At 32.4% G+C, this 27,639-nt stretch overlaps 1 protein-coding gene across 2 annotated transcripts; it reads left to right on the top strand.

Moving 5' to 3' along the window:
* Window positions 1-512: 512 nt before the first annotated feature.
* LOC126833020 (bestrophin-4-like) lies at window positions 513-27,559 on the top strand. 2 transcript variants are annotated; one of them, XM_050564128.1, is made up of 10 exons: window positions 513-1,182; window positions 16,659-16,793; window positions 17,018-17,184; window positions 17,541-17,698; window positions 19,757-19,834; window positions 19,960-20,112; window positions 21,714-21,794; window positions 22,001-22,152; window positions 22,217-22,378; window positions 25,904-27,559. In XM_050564128.1, exons 1-10 carry the CDS (start codon window positions 1,004-1,006, stop codon window positions 26,394-26,396), a joined length of 1,758 nt encoding a protein of 585 aa, XP_050420085.1. In that variant the 5' UTR covers window positions 513-1,003; the 3' UTR covers window positions 26,397-27,559. The 2 variants fall into 2 exon arrangements, with proteins under 2 accessions (XP_050420085.1, XP_050420092.1); XM_050564135.1 differs by lacking the exon at window positions 513-1,182 and adding an exon at window positions 16,461-16,598.
* Window positions 27,560-27,639: the final 80 nt, after the last annotated feature.

Raw genomic sequence — 27,639 nt, 5'->3', positions numbered from 1 at the left:
TTATTTAATTTATTTTACCCTCGTCACGGGTGTTTTTTTTCCAGCAAGGCGCCCAACACACTGCGGGCGCTCCGGTTCGATATAATAATATATAAGTGACAAGAGCGAGAGGTAAAAAGCAATCCTCGAATTAAGGAAATCATCGCGACAAATTGCACCGAACGGTGTCGCACACAACCTCGAAGTCGACTCTATAAATTGTTTTTTTTTTCCTAACACCTCCCGCCATCACTTCCCCTCTTGTCTGCTACCCAAACCCTCTCCGCTAGAATTGGGCACAAACATATTATACACAAGCATAAGTACACACATACAACCGGCTTCTTTGTTTACCGATTACGCGTATACACACACACACACACATACACACCGTGCAGTAGACGTGTAAACAGCGCAAGGTAAATTTGTATTTTATCTAGGTAAAACGTGCGGCGGTATATACCTATACCGGCCGTGCCTAAAATTTAATATGATTACATTATTTTCGCACGGAGTGGAAGGTTAGACAATTTTTGTTTTTTTCCCCTATCCAGTTTTCCACCGCGTTTTGTTTGGCCGCCCGTGTGATTTATTTATTTATTATTACTACTTATACACCTACTGATAGGCCGTACCTATGGTACTTATACATGTAAACTCTAGGAAAAGGGGGAGAAACGCGCGAAAAATCCAACAAGTGTCAGCGTACCGGCGCGGCTCAGTCGGCGAACGCGGTCGCGTGTGTTGTGTTTTTCGCATAAAACAATAATCATTTATCATTTATCATTTATCATTACCATAACAATAACAGTATGTACCCGTATCGATCGTCGATCGCCGTCGCAGTCGCGCTTCGTAACTCGCCTTAACCGACGGTACATTTACACGCGTGTTAAGCCCAACAAACATGGGCTGCTAATCCGGAGAAGACACGTTCATCGCAGCAGATGACATGCCCTGAGGCTTGAAGAGATAGCCAATAATTAATACATTGTAACGGGCACGAAACACACGGCAAATCGTCATGACGGTCAGCTACCAGTCGAAGGTGGCGTCCTCCAGCAGCGGAGGGTTCACCAAGTTGTTGTTCCTGTGGCGAGGCAGTCTGTACCAGGTGCTGTACAGAGAGTTGATGTTGTTCATGATAGCCTTTGGCACCCTCAGCGCCTTGTACCGCAACACTTTCACCGACCCGCAAAAACAGTAAGCCCCTCCGACTTCTAATATATATATTTAAGAAAGGCGACACCGGTCGTCGCCAGAAACGACCTATTATTTTTTCCACGACAACTCGCTTTCCAGCAGCATGTAAACCTACTGTTTTCAAAAAAATATGTTTTAAAAAATTCACTTCTAAAGTCTCTACTTATAAATCTGTGGTATGGTGGCCAAATTCCTGTTACTTTTTGTCAATTATGATGTAATTATACCAATATGTTTTAAAATAGTTATTACATAAAGTGGCAAATATGGTATAATTGGGTGCTTTCATTATCGAGCTTTGGTTGCGCTAATATGAAAGCCTATTAGCCTACTTAATAATTGTATTTTCTCTTAAATTGGAAAAAGTAACATATCAAATAGTGCAATCCTACCAAAAATAAAGTTTAGTTGAAAAATCAGCTATTCATTTAATATAGTCTCAACTATAAAATCTTGTCGCTGTATATTTTAAAACTTTTTCCGTTTTAGAAATGTAAAAAGACTTTAAAAAACTACTGTAAAGTATTGACTGAAAATTAAACATTTTAATAGTTACCTAGTACCTATACTACCTATACTACCTGTACCTTACCTATACTACATTTTATAGCATAACTAAAAATCTTTAATCACTAATTTTTTTCACTATAGGATAACACAAAACAACTTAATAACATGATTATAAACATACATTATTTCCTGTAATTTATTTGCATGTAACTTTCTTGTATGTAACATATTTTCGCAAATTTTATAGATTTGCATCGAACTGTTTATTTGAAAGTGACTTAATCATTTTTAGGTTTAATAACTCCTAAAGATCTAATCAAACCTAAGTTTCGACAGTTAAACAGTAGGCTTATTTAATTATAAAATAATGTACATGTGACTTAAATAAATTTATCTGTTTAAGTTAACAATACACTACGTTGTAATATGGATTAGAAGATAAATACGTTTTCTGTTTCTTTCTGTGTGATACTTTAGGAATATATATAGTTTGTTATTTATAATTGCATTTTTATGGTACATGTTACTCATAGTAACGCGAGATATAAAAGTATATTAAAATTGAAATATTACTATACCGAATTGCATATTAAAATGTTATACTATATCCAGCATCGGTTGGCATAAAACGTTTTATAGTTGAAAAAAAAAATTTGTAATTTTATCATTTCAAAATATCAGTTTTAGCCGATTGATAACGAACTATGTTTGCCAGGGACTCTTATAAATGATCTTTGAATAATTTTATTTGCAAAAGGATTAACATAATTTATTAATACTTACAATGCCATCTTTAACTCAAAATCCACATTCGTAGGTGAATGACTGATGCGACTGATACTAATCCAATTGCAACGACAACAGATCGGAATTGTACACTAACCAGACGGGTTTCTAAAAGTTGAAAGCTTTTGAAAAACGGAGAGTTCATTTTGGCGAATGCATACTTATACAATTATAATGTACAATTTTTCATTAATTAGACCGACACGAGCAACCAGACCTATAGTGAGGGAAAGGGGCGGTAGCGAAAGAGATATTAACGCCAGACGACGCAACGTCGTCTCGGTCGGATAAGATTATTTGTTACATGAATTTTTTTTTTAATTTGTTTCGGATAACAATCTGACTTGATCGAAATCGGACAAGTCGCTGTCAAATTCGTCCATTGACCTAGGCGTCTGGCGTTTATTATAATAACGCGTTAGCCGATGTCGCAACGTTTGTTATGGTCGACCAAAAAATAAAAAGGGAAACAGCGTTTAATGAACGGTTTTTATGCGGCCCGGCAAAGTCCTAAACGAACGCATAATATTATAATAGAAATGTAATTTTATTGTTCGAAACGAGTTATCTTTCTGCATTGTTTCTTTACTTTTATACATATATATATATAGGTACAGTGTGTGTTCGGCTGTGTTATAATATCCTTCGAAATCTCCATAATAATAATAATATATAAATACAGCGGTTGTCGTTTTATGGCTAATGATTCCATTACTATTGTAAAGGTATTTTATTGGTGTACTACCACTATAACAATATTGTAGGCAGCGTAATATTTTTATACTTCTCCGGGGTTACCCGTGATAAGGATGCCGATAAGTCTCCCGTTTTATTATACTCTACTGCAGTCTGCAGAACTAAACAGTAGAATGCAGCTCTACCGACAATCTAATGAAAAACGATATTAATAATAACTAATTTATATTTTTATTTTTATTATCATTATAAAACGCTCGATTATGATCGGTGAGCGACCAACGCCTGTTGACTCGAAGGTGACATTCCAAAAACGCGCTTTACACGTTTATTTATTATCAATTAAAATGTAATACAACGCGTAAACCGAGAAATAATTGAGAAACTGGAATTGTACAGCATTTATTATACATTGGACAAATTTACTATGGTTAATACTGCAAACTTCAGCCAAATTGTTTACGTTGTATAATAATAATGTAAACATATAGTTGACTTTATAAATAATTATAGTTCTTGCGGCCAAATATTTAGTAGAGTCATCTAAAGTTAAAGTTTCTCAACTAAAAGTTTGGTTGAAACTTGAAATAACAGATATTTATTCAAAACGGTGTTGAACGTAACTGATTACTTTGGAATTAAATTACAAAAGATATTAAAATAAAAAAATGTTGCCTGTATACTGACATAAACAACAATATTTTTATGTAACAATTTAAATTTCATTTTACGATCTAAATAACTTTTCGTCCAAACGCATTTTTTGAAAGTCATCCTCCACAGTCGGTTTTAATAAGTTCTAAAGGCTTGTGTCCAGCTAGACCTTACTAAACTCAATCCACAACATGTTCTAATTATATACTACGCTAGCTCTGTTTAATTTTGCACTTCATTGACACTGTATTAAATGTCATTTGTTTTCTCCGATTTTTGTTGATAATTTTCTTTTTGGGTGGCCCTTATTGTAACTTTTTTTTTAAATTTTTATTTTGAAAATAAGCTGTAAAAAAAACATGTACAAATCATGAATAATAAATATGATAATAATACACAAACATGATAAACTAGGAGTTACACGTAAATGGTTTTTAAAGATGAACTAAAACTAAATTTATAATTAATAATATATATGTATTAAAAGTATTCAGTAAAATTTCTATTCAATACCGAACAAATGTATTTAAAATATTACTTTTAAATATTTCCATCTCACCAGTTAGTTTTGCAATGCGATTACAATTTATATAATATATAATTTATAAAACAAACTGTACAAAATAACAATTACTTATTATATTACACGATGTTTCTGTGAAATCGTAGTTATTTAATTAAGCTACTAGTAATGTATAGAATGTTTAATAGTTAGAGATGCAGCTAGTCAAATATTCCACATATTTGTGCATAATTACTAAAATATTGAGCTCTTGTTAATTAAACTAGGTAGCTAGGATGCTCACTTGTACACACCGTACAATTTATATTTCTAGCTTTGATTTCATATTAAGTATATAGTATATACTAAGTATTGCCAAAGCCTAAATATATTTAATCAGATCTTCGAGTAGATAAAATATAAATTTTATTGAAAAAACTAGAACTTCAATATTATGATTGTTATGGACCGTTAATCTTTAAAAATGATCCCACAGTTTAATATCTAACTCAATAATATGCATTTACAAAAATCATAAAAACTCCAAATTCATTTATTACTATACACTTAAAATGAAATTTTGTAGTCGATTAACGCAATGCCACATTACACCTGCATATTTAAGCAAATATTAAATATTATTTAGCACATTATTAAGTGTTGACGTTTTAGTTCCATCTAAAGTAACAAACATGAAATACGTAACACATATGCGTTAAGTACACAATTTTGTAGTGAACATACAATTTACATATACATGTATGATGCAAACAAAATGTCTTATGTTTTGGTTAAAAGTAATAATTCTAACAAACAATTTGCAAATTGTTTAAATGAAAAACCGCGCGTATGCTTAAATAATAAGCAATAACTAATAAGACTTAATAACCAATAAAAACGAGTTCCATTAAGTTGCATGTATTTTCTACAAAGAATAACACAAATTGGCATTCTGTTTAGGAAATAAACAGTTTTATAGTGTCGTCTAACCAAACTATAAAATAAGCAATCCCGAAACGACAAATCAAAAGTCCTATCTTAAGCCATACATGTCAGGGGGAGGGGGGCACGAATAAAGTTTATAGACTTGCTTCGGTTGAAGTAAAGCTATTATCTATTTATAGTTCAAAGAATTTGGGTTCTCATTGTATAGTTTCGCTGAATATTTTTAATATTTTTTGATAAATTTAAATAATAAAATCAAAGCTGTAAAACAAATCTATTATTTTAGAAGTGATATCAAACCAAAACAATGTAGAGTATTGTGACAACTACAAGTTATATATTATTTCCTAAAGTCAAAACGATTGTAATATTGTATCAAATATACAAAAGTCGTTTCGTAACAGGTGCTATAAAAAAACATGCTTGTGGAAGGTCACCTGGTCAGCTGATGTCATAGTAAAATGACAATGTAAGTTAACATTGCTGATTTGACGTATGGAACATTTAAACAAAAATGCTTTATCAAAATTGTCGACAGGTTATTTTATAAGCGCTCGCAGTTAGAAATTCGGTAAAATGTATATACTTGAAAACCAAAAATTTACCAAAACGATTCTTTTGGTTAAAACATTTTAGTTATAAACACATAGTTTTTAATATGGCTTCAGATTTTTTTTTTAAATAAAAATAATATAAAAAAGGTTACCAACAGTTTTAAAAATGTTTAATTGCGTTGGGCAGGATCTATAATTTGTATTGTTACCTCATTACTAAATTAAGAAACTGTTTACACAAACCTGCTTTACCCTTATTTGTCTTCGAGAAGTTAATTTTAATTTTTTTTTTAGTTTCACGTTTTAAACAAATTTTCTATTATCTCAATAATTACCTAAACAATAAAACACTGTGTATAAACGCATATATTGTAGAAAAGTTTAGACGTGTCCATTGAATATGGAATGGAATATGGTAATTTTTGGAAATTCGTAAGACGTAAACACATGACGTTTTTCGCTTTTAAACGTTTGTATGCCGTTTGTTCGAACTTAAGTGGGTGGCCCAACAAAGGGTGAGGACAAGGCTACTATTAATATACACATGTGGTATCTCCTATATTATAGGCACTACATTTTATGGATACTACTATAGCACGTTATATCGCTTACACATTTATTAGCCGGTTCGGTCGGTCAAACAACACTTGTCGGCTTGTCTGCTGTTGATATGTATATTCGCATACAAGTACAAACTCATCTGAGTGCCGTTATGCAAATACACATGTTCTAAACTGATCAGGCACTACGATTATACATACATAATATTATTTATATTATATTTTTAATAGCGATTTTAATTTTGTTTTACGATTGACTCGGCCATGCGGTGGGGATTGACACAATGTAGGTTCATGTGACGTAGACATTAGTAGATAGTATGTAATTATGATAGACGCAGCAATCAGACTTTCTGGACAGGCAGTACAGTTTTAGAAAAGGGCCAAGTAGTTAAGGATCTCAGATATTAAAAAACAATTACAAAATATGAAACTCTACTTATACCTATTAAAAAAATAACTAATATTTATCATTTATTAATTTTATTATGATATATTATATATATTATATTATATTATTTATTATATATTTAGTTTTTGTCATTTTTCTCAGTAAAGTAAGTAAGTGAGTTTAAATCATTGATCGTTTTGAGCAGCTTTCTTATCAGTTATCTCTAAGAGATAATCTCTTACTTATTCTCATCGCTAAACAGATGAGTTGCTTATAAATAATCTCTTATCAGTATCTCATCTCCACATTATACGTCACAACCCAAAAAAATGTTTTTTTATGTTTTCCTCATACCAAAAGTTATGATACACTCAGCTCTATTATTAAGTTTCTGGCCAAAGCGACATCCCATAAGTACACTAAATAGCAAAACACCCATTTTCCGTTAAATTTCCTTACTTTGCCATGATTTTGACAGGTTTGTATTTTTGGGTATAGTTTACGTGTTTAGTTGACTCTAAGCTGTAAATGCATCAAAGTTTTAGCTTAAACTATGGTGGAGGTAAAAAATATATGCATTATTTTGTGCACAAGTGTCGAAACCCTATGATAAATCCCATTTAAACTCTCTTGTGGTGGGTGACGAGTTAAAATTAATATTTTTTTGTTTTTTCTTATTTTACTTTTTATTATACTCAGGAAACTCAGCGGATGAAATAAAAATCTGAAAATGTTTGGAGCTATTTATTCCTCTTTAGAACCTATTGAAAGTATCCAATGCGGAATTTAAAAAAACATAAGGACCACCACAATAATATATATTACACTTCTACCTGGGTCCCTAAAGCGTTCTCCTGGACCAAGGTTCAAGGCGGACGCCCTCGAACAACTAATGTATCATTTAAACCGATTATGTACAGATGGCTAATTGCACAAATAATTAAGAAGTTCAGTCGCCGGTTCGTGTGTGTCTGCCACTTCTTAACATTTGGGCGAGTGGTATAACGGGGCGCCGAATGTGCCAGTTACAGTACATAAGTCTCAATGTTTCTGTTAACGTCAACATCAGATGTTTCTCCTTTAATATAGCTAAAGGGGGTATAAATTCTTGAAACATTATACCGTTCGACAATTTTCTACGAAAAGGTCACGTTACTTTTTCAAAAAAATACACACACAACACTATATTACAAGAGCTCGTGCATTTGTTTATTTTTTTTTTAAATGTATATTGTTTATATTTTATTGCTTCTAGCATTTCATCAGCTCCGTTGGCGGCAATAAATCACCGACCGTTATGTGTTCACACGACACAACAGCAACAAGTACATTATTTTTCAACTTGAATCAATTTATTGCCCGTGTATAGCGTACTCGACCGTATGCGAGCGAGGTTTTGTAAAGCTTTGCACTGGCAAAAGGGTAGACGCTTTTATAAACACACATAGTATCAAATATATTATATCATAAAGCAAAATAATACGACAGTAAATAGGTATTTAAATATAAGGGTCTTTTCGAGAGAGAAAAAAAAACGTTTTCTGTATTATATTCACGTTTGTTGCTATTTCATCGAAAATCAATTCTTAGATGTCAATTGAGTAATCTAAATAGTAAATTCCAAAGCAATATAAATCATATCGTAATAAATTATCCTGGTTTCTAATCGTCCCGATTGTATTTCGGGAAGGGTAGGACTGGTAAAGTTTCGCATTTGAGATACATCGCTTGTGTTTAAAGAAAATAATTCAAATAAAAAAAAATACCTTTGATATTTAGATTTTTTTTATTAAAATCAAACTTATTGAACTAATAGTTTAATATATAGTGATTTTTTTAAAATTATTATTGTTGATTAATTATTATAAAAGTTTAAAAAGATTTCAACCAACTCTATGAAAATAAAAAAAATAATATCAAGAATATTGTACATAATCCCAATTTTTTTAATTAAACTACACTGTGATTATTGCGGAAAATATAGTTCAAATCTTTAAGTAAACTTTTACTGAATAAAACTTAGAAAGCGTGTACATTTTTAGAGATTTCCTAGAGAAGACATGACATTTATTTTTGTATGGTTCTTAGATTTGAGATCTGAAAATCCAACAGAAAAAGAACTTGATGTTAGCGTAAAATAGATTAAAAAAGTAAAAATGTAATCACAGTTTTATAAGATGTACTACGGGGATTTGAAAATCATTAAAAATTTTAGTATAGAGTCCCTTTATATTATTTTATTGCCATTTTTTTTTCAAATTAACTAAAAACTTGCAAGTGTTTTTTTTTTGTTATTAAAATAATATCTCTAATACCCTTAAGTAATCCAAAACTTTTACTTTTTTTTAAAAATCATTTCATATTAGTCTTTCTGCTTTCAAATAAATGTTATTTTTAGAATTGTAAGTTTGTTATTTTGTAGACCTTCCAACCGAATTAAACGATGGGATTTTTTAAGTAAGTTCACGTTGATATTTTGCTATATCAGATTGTGTTTCGCTAGAAAGAGGGAGGGGGGGAAAGGTATATATTAGCCTATGTTTATACATAAACAAAAATGGTAAACTATTTACTAACCGTAACTACGTTTAGTTAAAAATAAAATAATTTGTTTTTTGTAAACTAACTACAAATAAATTAATGATTAATCGTAATCATCATTTAGATAAATATGTTTTCAACATTTCTGTGATCTATAGGTCACTGTGAGAATAATATTTTTAGTGTTTTTAGCTTAGTGATTCTCGGGTAATCATATTCCGTCCGCCATCTTAAGGAGACGCTCTTCTAATTAGAATGAATCGGAAGTCGCTTAGGTAATGGGCACGTCGACTTGAAACGGGGTTTCGGCTAAGACCACGGCCACATCCCTTATTGTTGTTTACTTTGGTATTCTATTCGGCTAGTAGACGATTATCAAGTGAGATTCATTTGTTCGTGTGGACTCGTCTTCTTGTTTTTTTCTCACAATTACTTCATTCTTGTCTAACTCTGACGCACAACGAAAGTATAAAAAAAATTTTGTTAAAGTACTAAATTTGAATAAAAACTGCTAGAAAAAAAAAACACGCCCGTTGTACACACATAATACATCACTCGTTAGTGATTTCTGTACAAAGAAGTAGTTACAAAAACAAAAAGTCAACGCAGTAAAAAACAACATTTTCTCAGCTTTGCAAGCTGCTTCGCTACCAACAAATTATTCGTAGACGTTTTTATTGGACGGGTTTTAAACATCGGTAAGTTTGTATGTTGCAAAATATACTTCATGGATACTTATCACCAAAACTAATTCTATTAGTAACAATTACCTTACTTGTTAGTAATTGTATTGTACGAATTTAATGAGTGCGTAATAGAAAAGTTCCATTACATCATAATCTCGAAGATTGTGTAAAATAAAAAGTAATAATTGATAAGAATATTGGTAATGAGTTTTGAATTCGTACAGCTTTGTTTGTACATATTGGCACGGTGTTTTTTTTTAATTGTTTACACAATTTTTCAATATGACATTATTATGCTGTTTACAATTGGATTTCGATGTGGTTAAATAAAGTTAAATATTTTTCTCTGTCGTATCTAGTTTTTGTTGACATATTACATTGAATAGATAGAAGTGTAGAACTATAGTAGGCTACTATTTGTTTTAAATACCGCAACCACAAATCTACTGTATATAAAATATAAATTGTTCTCGTCTAAGACGATGTGAAATTAATATCATCTACGTGGGTTCAGGGTTGTCTGTTAAGTGATAACCACGAGATCTCCTTGAACTTTCTTTGTGCTGTCTTAGCTGCATAGTACGTCCACGGTTGTTTTGCACTGAAGATTTGTATCATACAAAAAATATTGTAAAATTTCTTTTAACTTTTTTTGAAATCAATTTTTTGAATTATCAATGTTAAACTTGATTGTATAGGATCCCTGATCACAGGTCTCAGTGTCAAAAAGCATCAGCCATCAATTCGAGTTGTTCTATTGTGTATAATGTAAATTGAATAATACGCTGTGCCTTTTGGTTCTGCGTTTTAAAGTATTAAATTAGTATTCAGTTTTTATTATAGTTCGAGATAACTGCATTGGTATTGGTTGATGTGCTCGAAAACAATACGGTTTTCCAAAGAAAATTGTAATCGTCGCAGTGGAATGCTTCCTAGTCCCACAGCTGCGCCGACGACCGATTAATGCGTTCAACTCGACATAATACTATAATAATAAAAAAACTGGATGTTGCTCGGACTTATGTCGATGACATGTGCGGGGTTCCATGCAAATAGCGTTCGTAAATCCAGTTTTAACGGTATAAATGTATATTTTTACATTTCCCAGATATGTCAATACCGTGACACATAATATATATATATATACATTATACAAGTATTATAAAGAATCGTCAATTTTCCATTACAACGAAATTGGTTTTCGTGTTTTTTCTAAGATCCAGAACATATTTAAATTATTTTTCACTACGCTCGTAATCGTAGTTATTTATTTTTTCAATGCAACTTTAATGTACCTAATACCTATACTCATACCGTACACTGCACTAAATGCAATCATATAACACTTATGGTCCCCTAGTGAATAGTCGCAAGGTACGCAATATATACGTCCCAAAGCACTATTCCAGTGTTTATAAGTCAAATCAATTATTCAGTAGGTTCAAGCTATTTGGAGGCTATACCTTTTTGAAAATTAAAAAAATTAAAGTTGTGTATATTATCATTTGAAATTTACTCATGTTCTACAATTCAGTATATAAATGCCTATTTTTTTTTTTAATGATTTTACCTTTTAATAACCTATAATTACTGTACTCTTACTCCTTAACTAAAAATCTTTATTACTATGATTACAATTCAATGATTAACGATGACAAAGGTAATCATGATTAGTAATTCATTTTAAATAAACATCAAAACATATTAACGCATTATTTAACCAAGATTAGTTTGGTAATTTAATCGTGTAAAGTAATAATTTAAGCCAAACCCTGTTATGGCTATAAACGCAATCGTCACATCCATAATACATCCTATTAGGATGAATGTGGATCAAGCGGGAAAAGATCACTAAGAACAGTGATCCCTATTTAAAAAAAAAATGTTTTTCGAGAGATTATAATATTTTAAATGAAATCAGTTATTCAACCCTCTTATTTATCGATATATTTATGCTTAATAAAAATGAAAATTACCATTAGCCGTTAACAGACTTCGGTTTGATAGATGAGCTGTCCTTGGTGTATGATCCATATACATGTATTTGTCATCTAATGTTTTTAGAGCCCAGAATTGATGTACACTTCGGTGTGGCCGTTCAGTTGCAATAAACGCGTGTAAGGGAAACAGCTATTAAGAAACAATATAATGTTATAGCACAAGTATTTGTCTATTATAATATAAATTTATAACGTTAAACGAGAACAATCGCATGGAAAAATGTATTCAGAATCTGAGGTTATTCGGGTTCATCAGATTTACTGTCGCCACGAAACAGCGCACACGCCTATAATATAATTTATAGTGTGTTTTTTTCATTTACCAGTTATATGTAAATCACACGATAAAAAAACAAGTTTTAAGCTCCCATTATGATTTTGCTATGGTTATTTTATCTGTAACATAATATCCGAATACGCGTAAGGCATCTGGTGTATTTGTGATAATAATATAATTCACAAATGCTTAATATATATATATATATATATATATATATATATATATATAATTTAATTTAATTATATTTGCATATGAATGGATGTATACGTAAATATCTACATCCATCCTATTCAATCCAGATAACTTGTTACTTGAATCGTTACGGCGGGTCGAACAACTGTTATATTTTGTATTTTATTTATTAATATCTATACACTTACATCCGAAATATTAAGAAGCCACTTTGTTTTACACTATACATTGAAATTGAATGATAGTAATTATTCATTTACGGAGAACATACTATAATATATTAATATATTATAAGCACAATTATATAGGCACCCGTACCAATTGACTATGTTGATCAAAGATTATCTTATTAGCATTTAGTATTATTGAATTCGTTTGGTAATTAATATTTATTTGTATTATTTATGTATAGTGCATGCATTTTAATAATAAGCCGTGGCGCATGATTAATGTGTGACAGTAACAAACTATAATACGACAGCTGTCTTACTTCCACAACATCTTATAACGCGCGGTACACAAACATTTCCCCAAAGTTGTTTCAAAACTTCACATAGTTGTGTGAAAAAAAAATAAAATTTGCTTGAAAAATATCCATAATACCAATTATTTCTGGGAGAGGTGGTTTGATTTTTCAGCAATTGATCGATGACTTTACAAACACTGTCAGGTGGTGCTGGGAAATCATAATATTAGAATAATGTAATCATTGTTGGGCAAAGTAATCATATTATTATGGTATTTTTATAATAATAACTTAGTCGTATTTATGATTTCCAATTACTTTATTTTTAAATAGCAATCTCTTACTATCGTTATTTTAAAGCATTTAACCATTCATATTATATTCGGTATAACGCTAAATATTAAGTCAATCAACGTGTAATACATGTAATAATGCTTAATGGTGATTTAAAAGAAATTGATGATTGTAACCATGGTTACGATTTGATGATTACAAAATGTGTAACCGTAAATATGTTAGTCGTTAAGTAAGCAACATTGTTGTCAGCAAAGAAAACTATATTATGCAGCGATTGAATCATAACAGATTCAATAACTTTTTTGTTGACGTAATTATGTATGTAAAAGTACAATGACAATTTAATTACAATCAAATTTGGTATAGTTTTCTCTGCAAAGAAATATGTGGTAGAAAAAGTATGTAACACTGCTAAAAACCATAAACTATAATTAATATTAATGCGTTTGGCGTCCTTGTCTCGAGCATAATGGAGTAAAACAAAAAAGGCTAAGTGCTTAGTAGTCATTCACTTTTGGTAAAACGAAAATGTTCGAACCATGTCTGTTCTCACATCCATCATCCATCAAATATTATTCTAGTGTCAATTTTCAACATAATACAACACATCGATTGCATTATATTATACGATTGTCGCATTTAAACTGTGTATTGTGTACAATGCGACATTGGCATTGGACAAACCGAAAATATCTGGAAACGATTTAGACCTAAGCAAACTTATCGGTTACAAGGTGTAATTTACCTAATAAACACTAATTGGGTTCTGTCGAACCAATTCTTAGAGTTGTATTGGTTTTTGGCAACAAAGACAATATATATTGCATTCGATGTTTCCCAGACTAGTGTCATATATTTCAATTAGCTACAACTATACATACAGATAATACATTAGGTTAGGTTAAATATATTATTGTTCGGAATACATCACGACGTAGAGAATGTAAATTTGTTTTAGGTAATTTTCTGTTAACTTTCACATGTCATAAAATATACCAATGCCAACTTTTATGATGCAAAATATTTAACCGAAAAATCTCTGAAAAGTCGTGAATTTCATTAACCTGCCGTTTAACTGTCAAAATTAGTTATTATCGTGAAACGGTTGTCGTTGTGCAAAATTGTATGTTAACATCAAAACATCATCGTCTTTAACACTTAAAACATTTGCAACATTTGCCAAAATTTATAAAAAAAAAATTTTTTGAACCAACCTAAAGATTATGTTTTTTACAGGGTGCCCTCAGGAGGCGAAACTAGTACAGGAAATATATGGGTTACTTCTTATCCACAATAATTTTTTTAGAAATGAAATAATATCTAAGTTTATATTAACATTCCGATTTAAATTAACAGCTTATAAATGATTTGTTAAATTCAATTTTTAATGTAAATATACCATATCACACATATTTAGATTACATAACTTTTTAGACACAACAAGTAATTTGTTTATTGTATTATGTATACACTATATAATTTATAACCTTTTAAAAATAAAAAAAATGTTCAATGTAATAAAAAAATTAACTCATGCGTACCGGTAAAATTTCCTCACTAAATGATATAAAGTATAATTATAGTGATTTATAAAATAATAATAAAAATTCTCGAGTACTGCGGAACAGGCTTACAATAAACATAAAGCTGAGTTTTTCCTCGGCTGTACATTTTATCATTTCGAATACTTACCTATATTATTACAGTCTACATATATAGTACTTTATTGATTTTTAAGATAATACAGGATAAGCGGTTGTTTACACAAAAAGGCTTACTAGCTTATTTGTATATACCTACAACATAAACTCAATAAAATATTACGGTCGTCGGTCGATTAACTTTTATGTACTTTCGGTAAATATAATTCTGATTTCTGACTATCTGACTGCTTGCTTTGTAATACGATAAAAAACCTACGAAATACATTATGATTTATGACAAACAAAAAAGGTATTACCAATCGATAAAGTATCCCAAGTCGAATCGGCTCGTGTGTTTGATAAAGTTCAAATGCAAATGGTTTTGTGAGTTACTACTCTCATCCACGTGATAAAAATATTTAACGTTCAGTATTAAAATAGTGATGTTTGATACAATCATAAATAACAGTTACTATTCTTAAGAAACGTAAAGCGCAATGGGCTATACTTTTGAACGAAACCTTTTTGAAAAATGAAAATACCAAACTTAGAAAAAAAAGTTATTTAGATCAATATTTGTTTAAAATTGTTAACGAGTAACATCGAACTCAGCACAGTAATATCGCCCTGAAAATGGAAGATGAAAGGTTTTTTTAACGTTGGCAAAGCCAATATGTAATTATAAGTGTCGAACATTTCGTAAATAATCACAATTTTCTGCTTTTTTCGTTAGACAGATACGTCTAGTATGTAGAGGTAATAATTACAACATACTTAACTCTTTCTAAAAAAAAAAAAAAAACAACAACAAATAATTATTACCATGAATGTTGGAAGTATGAAGTATACAACAGCTCATCATCATTAAAAATATATAGCCCTTTGTATTTTGGCCCGTGTAATTTATCATGAAGCTTTTGACTGGTGTTGCTGTGGCGTAGGATTTAAAACATCATCGACTTTTGAGTGATGACAATTAAAATATCGTTAATGAACACAATTAACGGCTTGGTGCTGTTGATATAGTTCACCGTAAGTTTCTGGAAATCTATTTCAATTCGGGAAGCATCTAAGTATTAACCCGAAACAATTTCTCGTTCGTCAAATTGTCGGTGTCATTTTTCAAATAAAAATAAAAATGTTTAAAAAACTTTGAAATTACCGTTTTTATTACGAATTATGTAAATATGTTCCGCGTTTGTTTACTTTTCTTTTTTGTTTTATTACATCGGCCCGAACTATGCAAACAAACATCTGTTTGCAAAATACTATTAAAATTTCAAACGTATACAAAATTATGATACACCCACACATATATTGTTATGTGTTCATCATTAACCTTTTCTGAACCCCGGGTTACTGTATTGTACCTTTAGTAAATCAACTAAAATATGAGGCATATATTCAACAAATTTATTTATTTAGAAGCATTTTAATTTTTTTTTAATTTTTTAAATGAGATTACAAAAAAAGTAGGTATTTGTATTTGTTCTAAGTCACTTTTTTGAAATTACTATAAATAGATTGTGAACGAATTTGTTTGTATAATATGTATTTGAATACAATATATTACAAAAGTGTCTTTTTTACACAATTGCTCACAACAAATCCAAAGAGTTAAGTCTAGCGCCTGAATGCACTATGAACTTCCCGGTCTTAGGTATTTATGTTTCTCTCCTCGACGTGCCGGTGCTGCCTTAATGATAAAAAAATGTAAATGGTTAACGTTATTATTGTTGTTTCTATTAATAATTAAAAGCGGCGTTTTCACAGAGTATTTGAAAAAATGGTCAGATACTGTGACGCTTTCATCACTCAGTTGCCGTTGTCGTTCATCTTGGGCTTTTATGTCACGTACGTGGCCAAACGATGGTGGAAGCAGTACCTGGCTATTCCTTGGCCAGACAAGTAAGCCTATTATAATGTATACGGTCTATTATTATGTACTTACAAGTGTAAAAGAAATGTGATAAGTTTGTTTTTCAAAAAAAAAAAATTGAAAACATTTAAACACTGAAAACTCTTTACATAATTTTTGAAAGATGGACTTATTTATTTTACCTTTATGTACTTCGATTTAGTTTTTTGTGTAATATGTATAATATGCAATGTGATTTTTGTACTTGTTCCAGAGCTATGCACACGGTATCGTTGTACATTGACGGCAACGACGACCATGGCCGGATGATACGGAGGTCGTTAATGAGATATCTGATTCTCACCCTGATAATGGTATTGCGATCCATCAGCTCATCCGTCAAAAAACGTTTCCCAACCCTGGAGCACGTGGTCGATTCTGGTTAGCTCGGTTGGCCAGTGGTGGCCTGTCGTAGCGGTAGTGCGTGGGACAATCCATGTCAAATCGACCAGGCCGATTGCTCGATTAATATTAAAAAAAACCATATTTTTAAAAATGTTAGCCAACGCAGAAAATGGAAAAAACCAAGACTTCGAAATTTAAAACACAATTATTTATTTAATTTAATTAAAATAAAACCACATATTTTTAATTAAAAAATCACTTTTTTTGCTTTTCTCTAATTAGAATAACAATAGTATTAATATTATTTTTTTTACAAACCGGCTTGGGTGGATTTGGAGTGGATTCGCCCATATAATTTACCCATTATAATATTGTGAGTTTTTCCTGTACAGGTTTCATGACGGCGGACGAACTGCAAATATTCCAATCGCTTCCCAACATCGAGTTCAACACTTATTGGATACCGTGCACTTGGTTCACTCACGTGCTGAAAGAAGCCAAAAAGGCCAACAGGATCGATGACCCACAAGGGATGAAACTCATAATGGAGGTGAGCCCCCAGTGTTTGTAATTGTTTTGAAAAATACAAGCAGATGAGAATTTAGGACCCGGCCAGGTCCAATATGTGACCTCAACGAACTCGAGCAAAGCGACATAATATTGAGACATTATACCGGGCTGTCTGCGGCCAGACTGTAAATCCTTCGCTTTTAATCAAATAGATTTTATTATGCGATGCGGATAAGATGGAATAAAATAAATAAAAAAGAACGAGTTTCATTTTCTTACGGCTAACACACATTTTTTATTTTTGCGCCGAGCGGTGTTTACGGCGATACACGCGATAACGCTCTACTAAGCACTAAAAGCAACGGCAAAACAAGTATCCTGCTTACATACATGCACCGGCCGACCAGCCCAACGTTAATATAAAAAATATATACAAACACGATAATAATAAATAATAGCCTACATTTTTCTTGCACGACGAAAACTAAACTAACCAGTATCATTGAATTTGAATAGGCTTGGGGGGCGCCTTAAGAATACAAATCCTGTCGAACAAACTTCAAGCAAAACCGTTAACATACCAGACTGTGTATTGTGTTCCGCAACTGTCAAGTCTAATGTTCAATTCCGATAGTGTGCATTCCCGAATAAACCTACAACAATAATAATAATTACCGTTCTAATTTTATCTATATATGTCTTGTTGTGGAAACCACAAGGAAAATAGTTAAACGATTAACGAAGTCTAAAAAAGAGTTGTACAAAATTATTATGAGACTATTTACATACATTTAAATTGAGTAAAATAATACTCGATTCTATAGTATTAAGTATGTATTGAGTTACATTTTATAATTGATGTACAATTTCGAAAATCTTCACAAAAATCATGTATTTGTACTCATATATTTGTCTCATATCACATGTATTTATTTAAAAAAACACTTTTCTTCTTTCCACATCTATATTTATCAAATAATTACCTACTATTAAAAACGACCAAGTTTCATGCAAAACAAATTTTTTAACCACGAAATAAAGAATTAAGTAGACAATTTCACGATAACAATTGTATTACCTAAGTACAGAAATATTAAAACGAATTGAAATCATTAAAAACAAAATCGATACTGTTTATAGCATAGATTCTATACCGAATATCATGGTGTACAACATACTAAAAACCAAAAACTATAATCTATATCCTATTTACCTTTTTGTCGCCGCAATCCATAAATAATCCGTAAGTCTTAAATATAAATTACAAAAGTTTTCCTACGAAAAACCTCGAATTTCCAAAATTATCGCATATTAAAAAACTAATAGAAATAAATTTTTTTTTACTTTTTTGAAAATTTCACATAAATACATAGTATAATATTATGGGTCAGGTTTCATTTTAATACTAATCATTATGGTGATAGGTGTATAGATCAAAAAATAAAATATTTAACCATGTATATTCGGTTTATTTCGACATTGTTGACAAGACAACATAAACAGTCTGTTATAAAAAAAAAAGTTTATTTTTTTGTTAAAATTCATTAAAAGTTATTTGAAGTTATTAGAACTGTACTTTTAGTTGAATAATTAAAAAAAAATCCGAGACCGTTGAACCATACAAATACTTATTAATAATAATCGTAATCAGTAACCAAAATGTTAACCAAAATAATCTTTAAGTAGCAAAGTTATCATTTGGTATAGGTACATATAAGTACAATGATTCAGTTGTAATAGACAACATACGGAATATAATATAATAATATATCATTTATATAGCTAAAATTTGAATAAATCACACAAACGGCAGTAGAAGTATTAACGACGGGTAGCTATTGCGTAATTTAATCATAAGGTAAATTATTTCGGTTAACACTGCGAAAACCCATAGGACTTTACATTCCCACTATTTTACATACGTGTACTCTAAGGGTACTATTTTTTCGCACTCGAAAAATTAAAAGCTCAACAGCTTTTGTACGTCAACTTCTTCGTTAATCCTCTAAAAAACATAGGTTAACCCGACCTAACGACACACAAAAACGGGTTGTCCGTGATGTCTATTTGTTGACGGGCACGTCTTGTCACATTTCAGGAGTTCAACGAGTTCAGATCGAAGTGCGGCCTTTTGTGGAGCTACGATTGGATCAGCATACCGTTGGCGTACACGCAGGTAATGTCGTTAAAAGAAAATAAATAAAAAAATGCGTTTCCAGGACGCGACACTTCGCCACCACCACACACACACACACGCACAAGGGTTCCATACTTATGCGTATCTTTTCCATACACACAAAGGTCGTCACGATAGCGACTTACTCGTTTTTCATTGCGGCCATCGTGGGAAGACAGTACGTGCAAGGGTCCAGCAAACAATTGCAAACCGAATACGACGTCTACGTGCCGGTGTTCACCATAGTGCAATTCCTGTTTTTCATGGGACTGTTGAAAGTAAATCATTTTTTTTTTTTTTTTTAGTAACCACTACTCATACTTACAGCATATGATCACATTTTACAGGGACAATACAAATATTAGGGACCAAAATTAATTGTATAAATAGCGTAAAATTCCGGCCGAGACGGTCAGAGTACCGCACGACCCCATGTGAAAACAGTGTCGTTCTTTCCGGGTGTATATATTAAAAAATGCCCACTAAAATATTTTATAGCCTTCAGCGTGTAAATCTCAATCTGAAACTAGTGGCCGTCAATACATAACGCTGATTAATCACCGTACGATCAACTGCCTTTGAAAATCATTGAAAGATGAGGATCAACAAAAGGAAGTGACTAAAATAGACCTTTTTGTGTTATACACGAGACCTCAGGGTTCGCAAACATATAATTATTACCGTGACCAACGTATGCTCGGCGGGGCGGTAAACGTATCATAACATTATTGTGTTTGTGCGAAAACGATTGAATGCAAAAATTGTGCACTGTCACGACACATCTCTGTGGGCGCGCATCAATGTGAAAATGTGTATTGATTTGGCGAAACCGAATGGGTATAATCGTTCAAGGTAAAAGACGCCAAAGGTTTTTTTTGAGATTTCCACGGAGGAACTGGGTTGCATATATATATATATTTTTTTGTTTTTGCGCCATGAAAGGCCGACAAACTTATTAAACTTTAATTTTAATTAATACAGGTATACTATTCAACTCTATAATAGGCGACAGCGACTGCAATACCGTGATTCGTCAAATCTTATTGATCAGTTGCATTGAAAATATTATAACTAGTATTACCGAATCGTCGATTCATAAGTCCAATCGCGTTAGCGATCAATTGTTTATAATAACAAAATTAATTAAATGGCTCGTGTTTACACGGACGTCAAAAGAGTTGCATGCATAATATATTAAGTAGACCAAGGCATCCGCGTGGTATACAAAGGGTGCATGTTAGATTACATAATATTATGACAATTTTAAATATTCAACATACTATCGTTGATAATGCATTTGCACCAAGGACCAACGAAAGAGGTTTTTTAATTGTTTAATAGCTGTTGTGCTAAATATAGGTGGCCGGTAATAATTTTGTAATAACATTAAAAGAAATGCTAATGATATTATATTGTAATTATGAATGATTAATCTAATCTAGTTCCTCCTCACGCAGAGTTAATACAAATACATTGTAAATACTGTGCAGTGTACAATGTATTATATTGTACCTATATAATTTGTGTATAGAAAATTAAACCAACGAGTGCCACAGAGAAAACGAAGACTTAAGGTAAACGGACAGGTTGATCGGTTTGAGTAATAATACGATTGGTGTTACATAAAACGTTAGCTTAAAAAATCAAAGAAACCCTTAAATAAAATGTGGAATGAACAACGTGCTTTAGGCTTTATGTATTTTGAGTGATAAAACATAAAATTATTAATTTCATAAGACATTTGTGAGACCTGTTTTGGCTTTCAACAAAAAAGTATTGTATTTTGAGCTCAATTCACCTTTTTTTTACTTTAAATCCTATGATTTGTGACTTGACTGTAATATTATCGACGGCATATTAAACGACTTTAAATTTCTAGGTAGCCGAGCAATTGATTAATCCATTTGGCGACGACGAAGAAGACTTTGAGTTGAATTGGCTTATCGACAGACACACCAAGGTAAAATAGGTAGCAATCAATGCTGACAATTAAAATACACTAAAGCTTTTGCACAGATCAGGGACTAAGGGCTGAATTATAGCATGATATAATTGTGCTGAGACACTTATAAATAATGTAGTAGACATTATACAATTGTCTGGGTCTGCGATTGCTTTTGTACTTTTCATCCAAAAAATAATAATGTGCTTTTCCGATCGATTCAGGTATCATTTTTGGCCGTGGACTTCCTTACCAGGATCACTCCGCCGTTGGTCAAAGACGTTTACTTCAACGAGTTCGACTTGACGTTGCCGTACACTAGTGCTTCTGCTCACTACAAAAAGAAGACGCACAGAGGATCGGTGCACGACATGTCGTAATAACTCTATACCTACTGTTTATTGCTTGATTGGCCCCCTCTACTTGACCGTTATGTACAGGGTTCCCGAGGCACAACAGATGATGTTCTTGCCGGAAATATTGGAAGAGGACAAGGATCCGGATCAAGTGAGGAGTCGGAAGACGTCGATGTGCTCGAACCTGAGCGATGACAAGTACAGCTTGCAGAGGGAAAAGATCAACGAAGCCTTGGGCATCATGCAGTAAGTGCGGACAGTAAATCCAAGAGGAATTTCTAATAAAATGGAGCGGCGCGGGGTTTTCTTACTTGTTGGTTTTAATTTGACAAACAGCTGCCAGTCGTACCTACTCAGCAGCAGCAGCAGCAGCATACGGTGTACGCAGCCCGAGGGAGATTAAACTTTGCGCGTCGAGTTGAACTTTTTGAAAATCCCAAAACAGAACTCATCGCATAAATATACTTTGGAAGAAGCACGCACGCACACACGTATTTAATTACAAAGGCTAATTGTTTGACTTTGCAGAAGTCCCCGAACGCATGTGGGTAATGGCCGGGTTTGGCGCGTTAAACCTAACAGCGTTGCCCACACTAATGGAAATTAAATGTAACACGTTCCCACCCCGTCCCGACGCACCCCATTTAGAGCCCTCCGAATGCACAGTGGCAAGGGGGACAGCCGAAATGTATTTCATATTTGCACCTATCCTATATACACCTAATGAGGACAATAATGATATATTGGCCGTGAATGGGGCCAACGCCGACACATATTTTTTATTGTTATAGGGAGAGCGATGTGTTTTATTATTTAAGCGACCCGTTGTTATGTCAAAGAAAAACATATCAACATTTTCACGTGTAACAGCCTATAATGCGCTTCAATAACGAGTAACACAGGTGGAAATTGTCGACTGTAAATCATAATTAGTATAAATACGTGTATGCCGGGTTAATGAAAAATCGCCCGTTGTGGTTTATAAAATCACTGATAAATATAATGCTATACATTTCTAACAGAAAAAAGCCAGCACAGTAAAGTCGTAGAAGTCACGAGTTTATAAGAATATCACAACAGAAAGTAATAAAATCGCTTTTCACTAAACGTTTCGACGCAAAACTGTAGATAGTACAAATTATTTACCATACGAATATAAATAATTTGGTTTTACAAAAAAAATTATAGCGTGCCGTAAAATTTAAGATGAAAAATGTGAATTCTTTTAGGATTTCTATCTTGATCTAAAAGGGGAGGGGGTGGGTAATTTATTTTTATTTTTGGCCTTATAATTTATAAGCTCTTGGTATATTTTTCTATACATAACTGTTCTATAGACTTGCTACATGAAGAAGTCGGGCCATTAGACTAAAATATTGAGGGTGTAGGCACAAATATCGAAAAAAAAATAGAAATAAATAAAAACAATAGCTTCTTAGCAGGCGCGGATACAAGGGGGGGAGGCATGGGAGTAAGGGCTCCCCAAATCTCAAAAAAAAAGAGACTGGTGAAAATTATTATAGGTATACATAATATATAGTAATAATACTATATTTAACTTTATAAAAAAATGTTAACATAGTAAACCCTAATAATCTCTATTGATTTTATTTCATGCCCCCCTCCCCCAATCAGACATCCTGAATCCGCGCCTGCTTCTTAGCGAAACTAAAAAAAACTAATTAGCCAACCTATGCTGCGTACAAATATTTTATACATTTTTAATTGTAAATATTACAAGTATACAATTTGTTTGAGGGCTTAGATGTACTTCGACCTCCAAAATTGTGTGCGTTTCTTACCTTAAGAAAGGTATTTAAAAAAAGGGGCTTTAAGCTATTCTCAGTGCTTAATCGTTATTACACTATTAAATATATGTGTCACATTCAAAGGATTAACAACGCAGTCGAACCTTTTTAATTGAACATGTTGTTATTACCTGACACTTTACTAGTTCTGCGTTTGTTTATTCGACCGCATCATAGTGTATTATAGTGGGATTATATTGACATGTAACAAACGGTTTAAACTTACCATTAAGAGTGATATGTCAAGACGGATGTACAGTATGCTCTTTTAATCTACACGGTCGAACGTTTAATGAAAATATCGTTCCAGTTAATGGAAAATTATTTGGACAGTTATTAGTTTTGGACCGTCCCAACGTTTGCTTTTGAAGTCACAGAACAGATAACTATATATATACACATATCCAAACAACCACTCGCTTCCACGTTTGACTTTGGTGATATCAAAGGAGAAAAATAAACATTACCAAGAACCATAGCATATATTATAACCTTCGAACTTTCATTTCCACAAAATGCCCATAAGACCATGCCGATTTGTCGACAAAGCTAGTCAAGTGTAGCCGAGGTGAATGGGTCTTCTATAAATACTTCTTGTCGAACCCAACCTAATATGATAGGGTTTATATAACAAGCTCTAAAGGAACAATTTTAAATTGAATTTGCATATAAACTATCATAAACTAGCAGTTATAACAGTTATAATTTCAATCGAGCTGTATAAATCGTGGGTTAAAATTAAATGTGATACATTTTTTTTTTCACTTTCCCAACAAACGAAAACCCCAGTTGAAAAACAATTCGCTGGTTCAGCTGTTATTACCATTTACCATACATATTCGAATTGTCCAATAAGATCTGTTGTCCCTCGATAAAAACTAAAATAACTAGTGAAAAAAAAATGAGGAATTGATATCAGGAATTACGGGCTACGCACATGAGTGCCAAAACAAAAAATAAGTAATAGTTATTACTAAATGAAAATTTTACATCTGATGACTTAGAATGACAAAAAGTTTAAAAGTATAATTAATGTGCACTAAGCCAATTTTATTTGTTCAAAATTATTTGAAATATTTACTGTTTTTTTTGTTTTGAAATTTCACATAAGACATGATTAAATACAGATCGTATTTAATCAATGATGTTTAAGTAGTGTACAGTTATTATCTTACAAATTGATTAAAGTTTATACGGGGCTTGTTTGCAATATTTACACGGTTTACAGTTAGACCTATTTTTACAAATTGGCTTCGCCAACGTTTCGGAAGACTTTCATTTTCAGGACTATCTTGTGTGCTGGTCACGACTCACGTGTTGTTCGCTCCGCTGCTGCCTGTAGACTGAACTCTGAAGCGATCCGCGATCGTCTCCTGGACCTCCTTTTAATTGGCTAATTATTGATTTTTACGTTTTACTCAGTTTTTAACAAATATCTTTATTTACATTAAGACTCTGATATTTTAAAAAAGTTTTCGTCCTATGTTATTATCTTGAACCATCTTTCTCCAGTTTTCAACTCTCAAAACTAAATAAATCTCTTTGGATTTACCTAGTCGAATACTTAAATCGCTAACTGCAAAAACGGGACTTGTCCGTATTTATCAGTTACGATTTTATTATCACTTTGTACTGAGCACGTGTAAATACAGCATTTACTGCAGAAGGGAGTCAAAACCGACTGTGCAAACGTCAAATTGTCATGTCAACATTTAATTTTTGTCTCTCACGAACAACTAGAAAATGTGGACCTTTCTGCGAGTTTAGCGATTCACTTATTCCTTCGAACAATCATTCTACCGGTTTATTATGGTCGCCGCCTTTGCATAATAACGGCAGTAGTAAGTGGCTATACGTAGGTGTTATGTTAATACCGTTCTTGGCACCCTATCGTTTTCCAGGTGTACACCAACACATATTTTAATGACACTAACTCTGTTTTTTTTTTCTTTCTTTCAAGCAGCGTGCAACACAGGCGTAAGTCGAGCACGGGCGGAGTGCCGTTTGGCAGAAGAAATTCGTTCGTCAACTTGTCGAAGCGGACGTTCAGGCCGGTGACGAAGCGCAAGTTGGCCGACCTGGAATCGGGTTACGGACAGCCGGCGGTGCTCATGTCGGTGACGCGGAGGCCGAGCAGCGCCAACTCGGGACAATGGAAGTCCATGAAGTGGAAACCGTCGGACGTAGACGACGACGGCGGCGGCGGCGGCCGACCGGACAAAGTCGCAGCAGACGGCGGGTTGCCGTTTACCGCGACGCTGCCGACGCCGGTCGACCGTCAGCTAATCAACAACAACAACAATAATAGTGCCGATAACCGACAGCCGCCGCCGCCGCCGTCCGCGATCGACCAAAACGTCAACATGGCCAACATGGACGCCGGCCGGGGTCCGCCGTACACGCGAGACGACGGCGGACAGGACAACTCGGCGTTTTGTTACGACAGACAACTTTGACAACGACGACGGCGCCGCACAATGTCTATTCCGGGTACAATTATTCAAAGAGTCTAGCGCGCGGACTGTATTTGTTGAAACTATATTATAAAGTCTATATTTATAAATACATATATTATTATTATAACATTAAACTGGAATATATAAATTAGACGCTGATGTTCAGTTATAAGTGATATATCAACATAGATTAGTGATTACATTTATTATATTTCGTTAGTGTTAGACCTACATATGTATTGTTAGTACGCCTAAACCAAAAAGAACTCGACTAAGTGTAATGCCTTTCGCAATCTTCATTTCCACCAAAAAAAAAATCATTTGAAAGATTTCTCAATTCAAAGCACTAATTTAAAATGTCTAAAGAATTATTAAAACTTGAGTATTTTTTAATTATTATAATAATTGTTGTTATCTTAATAAAAATAACAATTCTATACATAATTATTATAATAATTAAAGGTAATATTTATTGATTATTATTTATTTATGCAAATTTGATTGGTGCTTCGAATGTTCGACCAAATTTATTATTTAATTGTTGTTTTACCGAATTAGTTTAAGTTAAACGTTTACGACTAGAAAGCTCGAAAACTATTTTTATTTAAAAAAAAAAACAGAATTCATACGCTCAAAATTGTATAACCCAAACTTAAGCAATTGAACACTTTCTTAAAAAGAAAAGTTTAAGTCTGCACTTGACATTATTAAGGCATCGAAATTATGTTTTACATATTATTACAGTCTTGTCCCGTTAATGATAGAATACAATTTTTATTTGTGACTGAATGCCAATTATTTTGCAAACCTAACAAACCTAGCTTTATGTACTAAACGTTTTCCTGGAACAATGTGTAAATTAATATTCTTAAAAAAAAAATGTACCATTGTAATATGAAAGATACAGGGGAAAACCAGAACAATCACTTTTTCAAAATGGCGATCTTGGTGTCATAACATTTGTTTTAACTATTGATTTTTTAACATCTATTAAACATCAATTTTAAATTTGTATTCTTAAACTTAAAAAAGTGATTTTTCTTTTTTTTCCCTGTACCCTTCATACGCTATTAGTGATAAACACCGAATTAACCATAAATATAAGTGTAATATGTATGGTACCTTTTTTTTTACAAACTGTACCTACACAACTAAATGTTATAAGTAAATACTATTTAATTGTTGTTATTATTATTATTAAAATTATAAATATAAAAATAGATAAATGTACAATATATAGGTA

The sequence above is a fragment of the Adelges cooleyi genome, unplaced genomic scaffold, assembly GCF_023614345.1.
Source record: "Adelges cooleyi isolate 19-005CV unplaced genomic scaffold, UGA_ACOO_1.1 ACOO_flye_CR_arks_rails_tigmint_CR_PRNA_1, whole genome shotgun sequence".
Lineage (NCBI taxonomy): Eukaryota > Metazoa > Arthropoda > Insecta > Hemiptera > Adelgidae > Adelges > Adelges cooleyi.
Note: the sequence above shows the minus strand (reverse complement) of the source record. Positions and strands in the feature narration are given on the sequence as shown.

What these genes read in the sequence shown, in the direction of transcription:
- LOC126833020 (XM_050564128.1), top strand. Translation starts at nt 1,004, where the DNA reads ATGACGGTCAGCTACCAGTCGAAGGTGGCGTCCTCCAGCAGCGGAGGG. An exon ending in GGATGAAACTCATAATGGAG is followed by an intron (nt 17,699 to 19,756) that starts GTGAGCCCCCAG and finishes GTCACATTTCAG; the next exon opens with GAGTTCAACGAGTTCAGATC. An exon ending in GGATCGGTGCACGACATGTC is followed by an intron (nt 22,153 to 22,216) that starts GTAATAACTCTA and finishes CGTTATGTACAG; the next exon opens with GGTTCCCGAGGCACAACAGA.